The following is a 14,055-nucleotide window of genomic DNA, read 5'->3' on the forward strand; positions in this document are numbered from 1 at the left end:
GTATGTGCTTTGTTAAGATGTTTTATTCAAGATGCCTTCAAAGGAGCTACTAAAGATTAGCATAACCGATTTCAATCAGATATGCAGATTGATATCTAAAAAAATTTCTCTTCTCTCTAACATTTGAATATTAAAATCGAATAAAATGGCAACAATAAAAATAACTAGCTAGGTTAGCTGATTACAGGGTTGCCAGGTTTGTGTAACAAAACTACCCTAAACGCAAATCAAAAAATAGCCCAAAACAAGCCCAGTGACCCTATCTAAATATCAAAACTCAACATACTCAAATACATAAAATACATCTTTTACAGTCATTGTTATACTTTATACACAATTTTAACTTGAAAATCACTAGCAGTAATCATAAACAGTCTGTTTTCATAAGCGAGCTCAAAGGCCCCTCCCTCACAAAACTCATAATCTAGCACAGTTTTATCATTAATAGAATGTATAATATTTCAATACGTGCATTTCAGTCAATTACAATTTATGCAATATGTTAAACCGCAGGCAAAAAATCAACATGAAATCGGGAAGACTGGGGTTGGTTGGCACACTTTTCATTCTATGTAACTATAGTTTAGTTTTTAGGTAAAAACAAACATTTAATGTCATATAATATTTTCTGTTTTATATAAACACTTTTTTAACTTATGGCAAACCAAGCTTGTTTCGTTTTACTGAACCTCTGCTGAGATGCAGCATGAAATCACAAGTAGTCTGTAATTATTTTGGTATGATACTGTCACACTGTGTAATTACTAATTGGGAAAATGTGCAATCAGTTTTTGGTATTTGTATTTTGTTCCATAAACACATAACAGGTAACAATTACTTATTAGGCAACCAGTCTAAAGTAGTCATTACCTTTTAGTGCCAGCTCATAATACACACACACACACTAAATAAATAGATTCACTTCTGTTGTTTTTGTGTACAACTAATAAATAACCCACACCCTAACAGAAAACAATCTTCATTTTTACAAATTAAACAAAGCAAAAAAAAAAAAAAAAAAAAACCTTTATTTGCTTTATTTTTTTACCTTTTTTTTTACCAAGTCCCCAAAAGGAGGTTTTGTCAGATTTAGCTAACTTCGTCCCCAAAATATAGGTAAACACACACACACACACACACTTGTCTCTGACAATATACACAGCGGAAGAGCCCACGTGAGGCACGTTCAGCAGTTTTTAAGACTTCATAAATCCACTGCATACACTGTAAAATGTAATACGCTCTATCTACTCCATAAAATTTTGGCAACAGATTACAAGCAATATTATTAATTAAATTCAACAAATACAATTGAGTTAGAATTAATCAAATGTATTCCTTAAATGTCAACCATTTAAAACAAGTAAAATTTAAGTAAAATTTAAACAAAAATATCTGAATAACAGACAGACGTCAAAGATAAATTTAGAACTCTTAATTTTTAATTGCCAACATTGAAGATACCTGATGATAACAGAATCACTGAAGGAAAGAGAAACACATGAATTAACAGAGGTTTAGATGTTGATGTTAATTTTATTTAAAATGTTTGGTCACCATTATGGTGACCAAACCATAATGCACAACTAAAATATCCGTTTAGTTGTCCAGTTTGACGCTTTGTTTTATGTCAGTTTGCGGTTTTTGTAATGGTGTTTGTTAATTTAAACGGTTGACTTTTAAGGAATTAATTTGATTAATTCTAACTCAATGCTTATATGTTGAATTTAATTAATAATATTGCTTGTAATCTGTTGCCACAATTTTATTGCGTAGATAAAGCGTATTACTTTTTACAGTGTATGGCGGCTTGAGGACCTTAATAACCTTAAGGATGAACATAGCTAATATATAATATGTATCATCTGTGGACATCAAGATTATGACAAACTGAAAGAGTGCCTTTAACCAAATCTAAGACCCAGCTTTTCTTATTTCTGACAGATGGGTTTGTACCCTGATATAGGCTACTAAAAATTTGTTACAATAAAATGTGTTATAAGAAAATAAGATTAAATATAATAAACTTAGTTATGGATACAGAAGTTTAAGTAGATTGGTTCAAACTGATTTTAGTTCAAAGTATAAACTAATGTTTTTTTTTTTTTTCCTTCTGCTAAGCAGTACAGAGTACAGTAATTCAGGAAAGACCAAGAACTACTACACCCACACACAGAATCATATTCTGATAACTGTATATTGATATATTATACTTCAAATATTATTATTATATAATTACATTGCATCACAATGTTGCATGTATTATAAGAGAGGGCTGGGATAGACTCCAGCAACCCTGTGACCCTACAGAGGATGGCCGTTTGGATGGCTGCTGGACTGTTCAGAGGACTTCTGTGGTTCCTTCTATCATCCACTAGATGGTGCTCTTGGAAATGGTTTTGCATTAACATTGATGCTCATGTGCACCTGTCCAAGCCTCTTTCCAAGACTTTGACTCTAGTCTTCGATTTTGTTTCCCTGTTTTTCTTCCACCCTTATATTTTTCAGCCAATTGCTGTTGACTTTTTAAGCATCACTTATGGTTTTGTAAGTAGACTTGTACTGTTACATTTTTTCCAAGGCTGTAAACAGAAAAAAAAGATTGGACATTTTCTGAGGCATTGCCTCTATGATCCACAGAATGACATGCACTGGCTGCATTCACTGCAGTATCTGCTCTGGAATGGCTTAAAGGGATCCTATTATGCTTTTTCACTTTTTCAACTTTAGTCAGTGTGTAATTTTGCTGTTTGAGCATAAAAAAGATCTGCAAGGTTACAAAGCTCAAAGTCTACTTCAAAGGGAGTTATTTTATTCAGGCTATCAGAATCCACTTTTCAAGAACTACAACGAATGGCTCATTTGGACTACAATGCGTTTTTTCCGGATCTTGTGAAGTCACAATGTTACTCATTTAAATAATCTCCGCCCACGGAATTCGCTAAAATTTGGGTGAGGTCTAGTTGAGCTGTGCTAGAGAAGATGAAGAGTGTTGTTGCTGTTTTTTCCACCCCGGAAAAAGTTTGTCCTAAGGCAGTTCAAATTGGTTCAAATTTATTTTTAACACTGTTCCTGAACCTTATAACCCCAACGTTTGTGTTTGCGCTGAACATTTTACGGAGGACAACTTTCAGAACCTAAAAGAGTACAATGCAGGCTACGCACAAAAGCTGCTCCTGTAGCCATTTCCATTTTGTTGGGACAATCTGTTTATTGATCACAACTTGTAAGTATGTTTTATTATTTTTTTGTAAGTTGTATTTTTTATTAACAGATCAATTATAAGTTTTATGTAATTGCTATGATGTAAACAAAGGGCAAATCCTGCCTCTTGTTTTCGGGAAGTGTTTGTGAATCTGAATCAACAAAATGATGGCGTTAATGGGAAGACTAATTAAACAACTCACAACTCACCCACTCATAGAGATCACTGCTTTATGTCACGTCAAAATTAAACTTGAAATGGCCTGAAAACATGATGACTGTGTGTGTTTTTTAGTGAGCAATCAGCTTAGTGAAATTAAAGGTACATCTTCGTGTCCGTGATGTGTTTACCGAGCTTAAAGGGATAGTTCACCCAAAAATGAAAATTCTGTCATTATTTACTCACCCTCAAGTAGCTCCAAACCTGTATGAATTTCTTTGTTCTGCTGAACACAAAAGAAGATATTTGGAAGAATGTCAGTAACCAAACAGATCTCGCCCCCCTTTGACCACCATAGTAGGGAAAATAAATACTATGGCAGTCAATGGGGGGCGAGATCTGTTTAGTTACTGACATTCTTCCAAATATCTTCCCTTAGCAGAACAAAAAAATTCTTGAAGGTGAAAATACTTGAGGGTGAGTAAATAATGACAGAATTTTCATTTTTGGGTGAACTATCCCTTTAATGACTGATGATCTTAAAATAAGTTGACTATTAGAAAGAACAGCTGAACATCAGTTCACAAATAAAATATATTGTTTAAATTGTTAATGCCTTTAGTTATTATTTTGGAATAAATAAAAAAATGCTTAAAATACCAACTTGATGAGATTTATACTTGGTTTTAATAAATAGAATTTATTGCCCATTGGCACCGGCGGAGGTGCAACAGGCAGAAATGCCTTGCAGGTATTAAGGACCTGTGCTTCTATCTATTCTTGGTTTCTTTCTCTCTTTTTGCTTACTCTCTAAATGGTAGATGTTCTTGAACTGCAAAAAATGATGGGCAGTGTCATGACAAGAGGTTGAGAAACGAGTGGAAAATGTGTGCAAAAATGCACAAGAACATCCAGCACCTCAGTAAACGCTGCTGCACCTTCTGTTTTATTGAACTAGTGTGTCTATAAAAAATCGGTGTTGTTCAACCTTGTGAACCTCTTTTTCAATACTTTATTTTTTTTTATTTATTCAAAGTTTTAGACAGTTTCGAAATCCACTTTTGCTCTAGTTTTAATAAAAGAGTCTAATTTGTGAATCTTAATAGTTGTGGCATTCATAAAAAACAGGATTCCAACAATATTTCTTTAACAAACTTTGTATGTAGGTCTGTGATGAAAACCATATTTTGATAAATGTTAAGAAAATACTTCAAGAGGGGAGGCATTAGCTCAGAATGATATAAACCACTTACAGATGGGAACTATCACTCACATCTTGATCTTTTTACCTTTTTCAGGTGCCTTTGTTGTATATTTTCAGAAGAGTTTGTATCAGAACATTTTGTTTGTTTTGAATGATTTAAAAAGTCACCTGCTGGGTTAATGTAATTTACTGGTTCCTGAGGTCTGAGTTAAAGCCAATTTGCAGAATTTTGGAAGCAATAGTAGATACTGGAAGTATGAATAATACATTCTGTTCCTGATCTGATCTCAGTAGGTGCTTTGAGTAAGGTAATCATGTTTAATTTTGCATTATTTTGCGAGCTGCTGTCAAATCACTTCAAAACCTCCATGTTATAATGTCTACTATGTTATGTCCAAATGTAAAGTTTTAGCAACAACTGTACAAGCACTGCACTACCACAAGATGTCAGCATATCATTACCATTTAATAAAACTGTTAAGGTGACGACAAGATATAGCTGGATGAACCTAATGAAGGTTGTGGCTTTCCCCCCAAGTAAATAGGCCTATGTCCAATAAGTTCAAATTAATTAAATTAAGCATTTTCCGAGAGTTTGCAGTACACAAAAAATGCTGTCCTCTACAACTCACACATGTTTTCACTAGATCGAAATCTAGATCAAAAGTAACTTTAAATTGTTTTTATTTACTTTGGTTTCCACCGTATTAATAGGCTAAGTCAGGCTAAGTTTATTTATCATTTAGCATATCTGGATACACAGGACATCATCTTGGCAGTTAGAACATCAACAAAATATTCTATCGAGCAAATATTATTTATTCAAATCCAAGAGGGATGAAATAGGCTACACAAACAGCTAATGATACTGTGGAAAAAAAACACAAATGTGGATTTTGTTTTGGATACGTGTTTTTGAAACCAAGCAATGCTTACAGTTGCCTCAACGTGCACCACATGACACGGGACAAACACTGCAGCTAGGGAACTTGTAATGATACACTCCCAGTCATTATGCCTGTCATCCGGTTGGCTCATATTGTAGCTAACTGACTGCCGGTTAAACTACAAGAAGATTTAACATTTCTTGGCTTGAACAAAAGGTATTAGCCTACATGCTTTGATCTGAGACTTTATGTGACGCACTAATCAAACACAGACAGGCTAATACTAATATTTAAATGTGCCAGCTATCAGCCACATTTGGCCCAAATGTTCTTGCGATCTGGGAGATCACTGCCAAAGTATTGGGAAGTACTTCGTACAAAGTCTGCTTGAGCCAAAAGTTAACCGCACAGGTTACAACAGACTATCTTGGAGTTTTATGTAGGTATAGGCTAGTCTACAAACGTGAAGTTGTGGTGTCAGTAGTTATGGAAGACAGAAACGCGTCAGTTCTGAATGGAAAACATAATCATTATCGTGTTACATAAAAGTTACAGCGATCTGATTCAAACAAACTAGACTCTGATGCTCCTGTGGGTTTCATCCAATTTCCTTGGCTGTTTGTTTCTCTTTATTTAATCGATTAATGATCTTCATAAGTTAGTTCTATAGCCTAATTATTGGGCTACACGTATAAAGCCACCCAGATTGTCTGATTTGTCGGGAAATACATTTTAAATATGGTTGGCTTACAAATGTAGACTCATTTGCAATTCACCACAATTATTATTATAGGCTACACACGATTGTACTATGACTGCTTTTGCCAAATGTAAATAAACCCGAAAATAAAACAATTCTAAAAGTCGAATCAGATTAAAATAGAGAAACATACTCCGAAATCTCGTGTGTTCGCTGCAGCCTCTCTAAACTAACAATATGCAATAATAACTGAACTTGAGCGCGCGCGCACATTCATGTCTGTTTTCTGTGGTTCGGGAGTCTTGCAGAAGAGGTCGCACGTGCACCTCCACCACAGAGGGAAAATCCTCCTCCAGTCAGTCTCGCGTGTCTCACTTCTATGGAAATGAATTCTGTGTAGTCTGCCTCGCACCACCGCCGTTCGGAAATTGAATGGGATATAGATTGTGATCCCGGAGGGAAACCGCAACACCTGTCTCGTCTAATAATAGTCTTTCTCGCTTTTATTCTGTAATCCATTGTCTCCTTGCGCAGATCACCTTTCAGCAGTAACCTTGTATTAAATTAACACCCTCTACTGTTAATCAGACCTGTCATGGCCTAGAAAGTTGTGACATTTCCCATCTCCGCAAAGGTTTGTGGAGACTGTCGCAGTTGTATTTGTAATTCACACCCGGCTTCAAACATGTTCCCTTTTGTTAAAACTAAAAACACGATATTCATTGGAAACTACGAGTTTAAAAATGTTGTTACTTATGATAACATTAATTTCCTGTGTAACTGGACTGGTCACATCCACGTCTGATCAGTTGTGGATATCCATAAGGATGGTTCTTGGTTATAAGATACAAATTGGGCCATTTTATTTCTGCTTCCTGCGACTTAGTATTCAGCAAAACTCAGAAGTGATTTAGGGGCAAGAGAAAGTTTCAACCAGCTATGTCACCTGATTTGGATTGAAAGAACTTGGGGGAAAAAAACTCTTTCTCCCCACCCCCACAGAGAGGAAGACCGCCCACACCACAGACAGTCGGCCCGAGACCCCTTATACACTTAAAAAGAGGTGGCACTCTGAGAGCAGCGTTCATTCAGCACTGCCTGAGTAAGAAGATTACTTTTGCGCTGCTCGTCTCAATACTCTTTCTCTCTTTAAACATGCTAAGGATGCTAAAGCGTCAGCACCTCCATCCGGGAATGATTTTATTACTCTTATGGCTCTGTTATTTGATTGAAGATCAAAAAGTGCAAGGTGAGTACACTTTCTTTCTTTCTTTTTTTTTTTTGTTGCTATATTTGTTTCTTCAAAATTATTCTTTGACATGCTTTAGACATGGGTCTGGGCTGCATTTCCTTTAGAATTAAAGTATTCCTTTAGAATGGAAGAGAGCTGCTTAAATTCTAGACAACTGTAAAGTTTTGTTCTTGGCTCGCGCCTGCGTTGGTATCCTCGAGACAGGTGCGTCCTTACATGCATCATTATTTAAAAGAGAGAGAAAAGAACAGCGAAAATTTACTAGGCTAAATTTTAAAAAAGAGAAAATTGTAACAGAACATTTTATCGTTATCTAAGATTGTCAAAACTAGAGGACACCGAGATGCATTTCTTGTCTTTATAATAATGAATACAAATGTTTAAAATCAATATGATAGTATTATTGTCTAGCAATAATAATAATAAGAATGAATGTTTTGTTTAAATGCATATTTAACACACTCTCAAATAAACATTTATGCATTAGACATTCGATTGTATTTCTCTCAAATAGTAGGTAGTGAAATTAGACACTGCCTACCTCGTCTGGCTTTCAAAAAATCAGTGGACATAATGCAAAAAAATGCATTTAATTATTAGAATCGCTTTGCGCATTTGTCATTAAAAAGGCACGATCGTTTTTGAAAACAAAGTTTGATGAAGCTCGCGTGACTGTATGATTTAATTGGATTGTCTGGCGCGTGGTATCCCCGGCGCGAATGCCTAATTTAATACATAAACACGACTAATTCCCCTCAGGGTTGACCCGACAGTTAAAAAAAATATCAGAACATTATTGTGAGAAGCGAATAAATGCGTTTGTGTTGGTAAAAGCAGCGTTTTTAATGCTCCCGTAAGTGTGCTGAAACGTGATGAGCGCAGACAGTTGGCACAGAGCGCTCGAGGAACTGGAGTCTAGACTGCCATGCACATTGTTTAAATAGGTACGAGTCTGTCAATCTGCCACTTACTTTAAGACAATAAATCTCTGCACGGTCGTAACATAATCGACGACAGGAAAAGCATATTCCCGAGCAGACCCGGAGCCCTTGAGTTGTCTGGGTGAAGGCATGCAAGTGTAAAATAGTCGCATTACGTTAGGAAAAATCAGACAAAATACAGCGGGGGAGGGGGAGCAAGAGAGCTCCAGCTAATACAGGCTGCACGTGTTGTGTCTGGGTCATTGGCTTCAGACTTTAATACGACTGGCTCTTTTTCTTTTTGTTTACAGCTGGTAACTGCTGGCTACAGCAAGGCAAGAACGGGAGATGTCAGGTCCTCTACATGCCTGGGATGAGTCGAGAGGAATGCTGCCGGAGTGGGAGGCTCGGTACATCTTGGACTGAGGAAGATGTGCCAAACAGCACATTATTCAGGTGGATGATCTTCAATGGCGGTGCTCCAAACTGCATACCTTGTAAAGGTAGAATCCCATGTTCGTTTGTTCAGGTGGAAACGTCTAATAAGCATAGGTTGCTATTATACATAAGAAAAACATATTACATGTATATTTAAAAAGTAATAAGAAAAAAGTTACGCATAATAACTGTGCCGCAGTGTCCCCATCCCCATTACCCTCTCTCTCTCACACACACACACACTTGCATTAATACAAATAAAGCCAAAGTAAATGAATTAATAATAGATTATTAATGTATACTATGAATGTATAATAATAAAAAAATCTTTAAATGAGATTCAGCGGCTTTTAAATATCATGTTCCTGTGTGCCTCTTTGAATTTTTAGAGACATGCGATAATGTGGACTGCGGCCCTGGGAAGAGATGTAAAATGAACAGGAGGAGTAAGCCTCGCTGCGTCTGCGCCCCAGACTGCTCCAACATCACCTGGAAGGGGCCGGTGTGCGGCTCAGACGGAAAAACATACCGAGATGAATGTGCCCTTTTGAAATCCAAATGCAAAGGGCACCCGGATCTGGAGGTGCAGTATCAAGGCAAATGCAAAAGTAGGTAACGCTGCTTTCACACAAAAGCGAGATTTCAGCACATTTATTCAGCCCTACAGTATTTACAATAGGCGTTTAATCTAAATAAAGTCACACAGTTCAACTATAAAATAAGAATAAAGAAACATTATGGTCATTGATTGTGAAAATCATTCAGTCTTCCCTTCTCATCTGCACAGAGACGTGCCGTGATGTCCTGTGTCCGGGAAGTTCGACTTGTGTGGTGGACCAGACAAACAACGCGTACTGTGTGACATGCAACCGCATATGCCCAGAGGTTACGTCTCCGGATCAGTACCTTTGTGGCAACGATGGGATTGTTTACGCCAGCGCGTGCCATTTAAGGAGAGCCACGTGCTTGCTCGGCAGATCCATTGGTGTGGCATACGAAGGGAAATGCATCAGTGAGTGTCCACATACATTTTGCTAGGAGTTGTAAAGTTTCATTTAAAAGAGAAAAGTTAGAAATAGAGAAATAGTGCAGCTTGTTTTCATGTGCTGTTAGGTGAGGTATCAATTCAGAGTGCATAATGCAACAATGGCGAAATCCCAAATGCATTCTGTTCCATTAGTCTTTCGTGACAATCCCAGTTGTGATTATTACTCGCAAAGAAAAGTCATTGGTGTCTAATTGTTTCCTGATGTTGGCAACATCATCTCGTGTGTTATAACAAACTGAGCGTGACTTGCCTACAGCTCTCCACAACAACAACCACATTTAGGCATTTCTTCATGTCAAGTGTTATCAGTAGAAAGTGACGTTTCTTTTCCCCTATTGTGTTTATAGAGGCCAAGTCATGCGATGATATCCAGTGCAGCGTGGGGAAAAAGTGTCTATGGGATGCCAAGATGGGTCGCGGGCGGTGTGTGGTTTGTGTGGAGTCATGCCCAGAAAGTCGCTCGGAGGAGGCCGTGTGCGCCAGCGACAACACCACATATCCCAGCGAGTGCGCCATGAAGCAGGCCGCTTGCTCTTTGGGGGTTCTCCTGGAGGTTAAGCATTTAGGATCTTGCAACTGTAAGTAATACATCTTAAAAGACAATCCAGTGCTGCCCCCAGCAACCTCCTCCCCAAAACCTCCCACCCCTCCAAATAACGCCTCTTCATTCCCTTCCTGCTGCTAAGAGTTAAGCTACAGAAAGGACTTATGATTGGAAGTTCTTTGCATGTCCTCTTTGGCTGGCTTCATTAATTTTGCATTTTCTTCAGAAGAAAAAAAATGTTTATTTAAAAAAGAACCTACAAAATCAATGGAAATCAATGAATTGAATCAATGAAAAAAAAAAAATGTTACAAAGAGCTCTTTCAAGGAGTCCTTTGACATACTAATTTTCTTCATTTAACTAACAAGAAAACATGTGCGGACTAACTTTTGCAGTTAGTGGACATCGTCACGTTTGAATTCTAGTTCAGTTTGACCTGTTACTGACCAGCAGGTTGAGTTCATATTTCCCCCATTGTTATAGTGTAAATGTAGAGACTTATATAATCATATCAACTTGTCAATTCCATATTCATGGTTATTATGTAAGTGTTTTATGAATTATGTTTTTTGTTTGATTTATACGTTTGGCTGTAATCGATTTCAAATGCACTATGACATAAATAGCCCTGAGGGTTTGAAAAGACATGAATCCTTACACTCACATAAGGTGATTGTAACATTGGTGCCATTGTTTAAAAGTTAACTAGACTACCTATTTCGACAGATGGTTAACTAGCTTTGAGAACGAATTGATGAAGCTAGATCTGCCATCATTAATACAGCATCAAAGAGCGGGAATACTTACATTCCAATTTGTGCTAGCAAACGAATCAAATGATCAATGTGAACGAATCACTTACCTTAATGTTCTCGTGCCTTAAGGTATCATTTCAAGGGACCAACTTTATGATCACCTCATGGTTTGAATGACGACAGCATTTTACAGTTTGCAGGACAAGAATATGTCATTATTTCTCAGTCTCTGCTGTTAGACATCTAACGTTAGAAAGGTGAATTTGTGTGTGCAGTTCTGCTGTGGTCGTGTTGTCCTATTTGTTTGTGAGGGACTATTTGTTTCATTGCTTCGCCTGTCATTTTTTTCAATGTAAACGTTTATGTAGAATATATATAATATACCTCAGAACTGTGCCATTGCTTGACCATGTAGCTACGGTCGGCTGGTATACAACCGTGCATCCAAAGTGATGGATGTAGACGCAAAACCAGAAAGAAAAAAAACAGCCAGTCATGGAATGCAAGAGCATTTTTTGGGCTTGATTCAGAAACAGACCTGAGCCATTAAAGCCTCTGATCAGCCTCATCCCGTCAAACCGCTGACTTCCTTTATTATGTACGTCTTGTTGCATAATTTTGGGAGCCAGAGCACCTGGTCAAGCTGGCAAGTAGCCTAAAACCCACTAGATTGTTAGAGGCTTTGGGATAAAAAAGACAAATACTCACGTACATTCTGCGCTGTTGTGGTCTATATTCATGCAACAGCTACCATGTATTCTCCCATATAGCCATTACTGAAGACCAGGAGGAAGATGACGATGAGGAAGACCAGGACTACATGGCTTATATCCAGTTATCACCTGTACTGGATGGATAAAGCCCCATCAACCAGTGGAACAGTCCTAGGGCACGGAATCATGTCCACACTGTACATATGTGTATGCTAATTTATTTTTCAGAGAAAAAAGAAAGAAGTATACATGTAGTTCAGTCTGCTTGATGTTTATTTATACAGTGTTCTGATTTATAATTTATACATTTACAGTGTCTGGCTTACTTGTCTATCATGTTATTTTGTTATCACTTATGTTGTCTTTCCCTTTTCTTTCTTTTTTTTTATTATTATGACCGAGAAATATATTTGTCCAAAGAGAAGCAGTGTTATTTATTGTGAGGTAAAATGCTATCATGTAAAGTGTGTCTTCTGCAAGCTGTAAATTGCATTCCCTGAGCTGTATAAATGCTTATCAATGTCAATTCTGTATCACAGATGTTTATTTCACACATACCTGCATGTTAGCTTGTGAGTTTATTTATTGGAAAAAAATGTCACTCTTTAATGTACATGTATATTTCTGGTTTTGTTTACAGTTCAGTGTAACTGACCAAAGGGATTTTCTTGAACGTTCTTCAATGTTTTGTGATATGGTGCAGCAGGATAACATTGAAAATGAGCCGTTTCTCATATAGGAAACCCCTCACGATTAACAACAGCAGTTCGGCGATAGGGCAGAAATTAGCAGTGGGTGATACTTGTTTGAGAAAACTGTGCCATGCAACTTTTTTGTCTTGTTTTTGCCAATATTCTGCTCTATATTGCTCTTGCAGAGCTAAAGAAAAGGTCATACAGAGGACTCCGTATCAATATATTAAATGTTCACTTTTTCACTGTTTTCACTTTGTTGTCAAAATGCATTTTTATTTTCAGACATCTCAAGATAAAAACAAAATTCAGTTATAAATATATAGTTTTGTATTTTTATGTAAATGTCATATGTATATACAAAGTTTGATGTATTTGTACAGATATTAAGAGTGAAATCAATAAAAAAAAAATACTTATCAATTGGTCACTGTGGTGTGGATTTTTTTTTTTTTTAAGAATTAAGTTCTGCTATTGGTAGAATACCATGTACCCATCTATTTATCACAAAAGCAAAGATGCTTTCAAATTCCCATTATTTTGTATGTAACTCTAGTGTCTTGAGTTTGACCCAAAAAGGGTTTGTTCTATATCTAATCTATAGCCGGAAAATACAGAGCCCTTTCCAACATAATTCAACTAGCAGGCAACTAAATTTTAACTAAATCATGCCAATTTTCTCATAACGACAAAACTTTTACAGATTTAAACTCTCTGCTGATGAAAACCAATCATACATGACCCTACTACCACCATACAAGGTGATACAGCAGAAATGACACTGCATTTAGGCTTTAGTCTCACATGATCTTCAAAATCACAGAGTCCCTGTAATGCTTCTTGACAAACTCCAAACATTGTTCTTTTAGAGGACTGTTGTCTTGCAGCATGTGCCACTCTTCCCCATAGGCCAGTGTTATGCAGAGCTCCTCATAAAGATGTCTTGTGCATATTTCTCCTTCAAAATTATCCATGTGGATTATGTCGCAAGTCTCCTTTCTGTTTACATAGAAGAACTTCTTTGGTGAGTGACTGGGTGGTTTCTGAAAGTTCAAGACAAGTGCAAAATCCAAAAATACTTCTTTCGCATACAGGCAATTTATAAGTCAATGGTGTCATGCCCAGATCAATTAGGTTAAGTTTGTCTAAAATATAAAAAAAACCCACAATCAATCACTCATTCTGACTTTTAAGGCTTAAAAACGTAAATATTTGAATGCTTCCAAGTAATGTAGATTTGTAACGTGATGTAAAATGAACATGGCTTGAGTAGTAGCAGAGACTGTGCTAATGTGCTAGCAGAGATGACAGAGTAAAACATCGCTGCTTTTTCAATTGAACGTCATTTGGAGCAGACAGGTGTTTTCCTCATCTCGGCTCATCCCTGGAGGAGCATGAGAGTAAACATATCTAGCCGCATTCAGTCTTTGAAGCTTGACATTTACCTCATCTTGCCGTTTCAGAAACATTAACACTAAACTGTCTTCAAGAGGATTTGAAGGGTGGAAAAAACAAACCAACTGACAAGAATTATTTTC

The 14,055-nt window shown here is 36.9% G+C and overlaps 1 protein-coding gene across 2 annotated transcripts; it reads left to right on the forward strand.

Moving 5' to 3' along the window:
- Positions 1-7,205: 7,205 nt before the first annotated feature.
- Positions 7,206-12,936, forward strand: fsta (follistatin a). 2 transcript variants are annotated; one of them, XM_051894979.1, is made up of 6 exons: positions 7,206-7,404; positions 8,639-8,830; positions 9,155-9,373; positions 9,553-9,777; positions 10,161-10,391; positions 11,860-12,936. In XM_051894979.1, the coding sequence occupies exons 1-6, from the start codon at positions 7,311-7,313 to the stop codon at positions 11,880-11,882; spliced, it is 984 nt and encodes a 327-aa protein (XP_051750939.1). In that variant the 5' UTR covers positions 7,206-7,310; the 3' UTR covers positions 11,883-12,936. The 2 variants fall into 2 exon arrangements, with proteins under 2 accessions (XP_051750939.1, XP_051750938.1); XM_051894978.1 differs by having other exon boundaries at positions 7,207-7,404; positions 11,883-12,936.
- The last annotated feature ends 1,119 nt before the right edge of the window (positions 12,937-14,055 follow it).

This window comes from Ctenopharyngodon idella, chromosome 5 (genome assembly GCF_019924925.1).
Source record: "Ctenopharyngodon idella isolate HZGC_01 chromosome 5, HZGC01, whole genome shotgun sequence".
Classification (NCBI taxonomy): Eukaryota; Metazoa; Chordata; class Actinopteri; order Cypriniformes; family Xenocyprididae; genus Ctenopharyngodon; species Ctenopharyngodon idella.

What these genes read in the sequence shown, in the direction of transcription:
- fsta (XM_051894978.1), top strand. Translation starts at nt 7,311, where the DNA reads ATGCTAAGGATGCTAAAGCGTCAGCACCTCCATCCGGGAATGATTTTA. An exon ending in TGAAGATCAAAAAGTGCAAG is followed by an intron (nt 7,405 to 8,638) that starts GTGAGTACACTT and finishes TTTTGTTTACAG; the next exon opens with CTGGTAACTGCTGGCTACAG. An exon ending in AAACTGCATACCTTGTAAAG is followed by an intron (nt 8,831 to 9,154) that starts GTAGAATCCCAT and finishes TTGAATTTTTAG; the next exon opens with AGACATGCGATAATGTGGAC.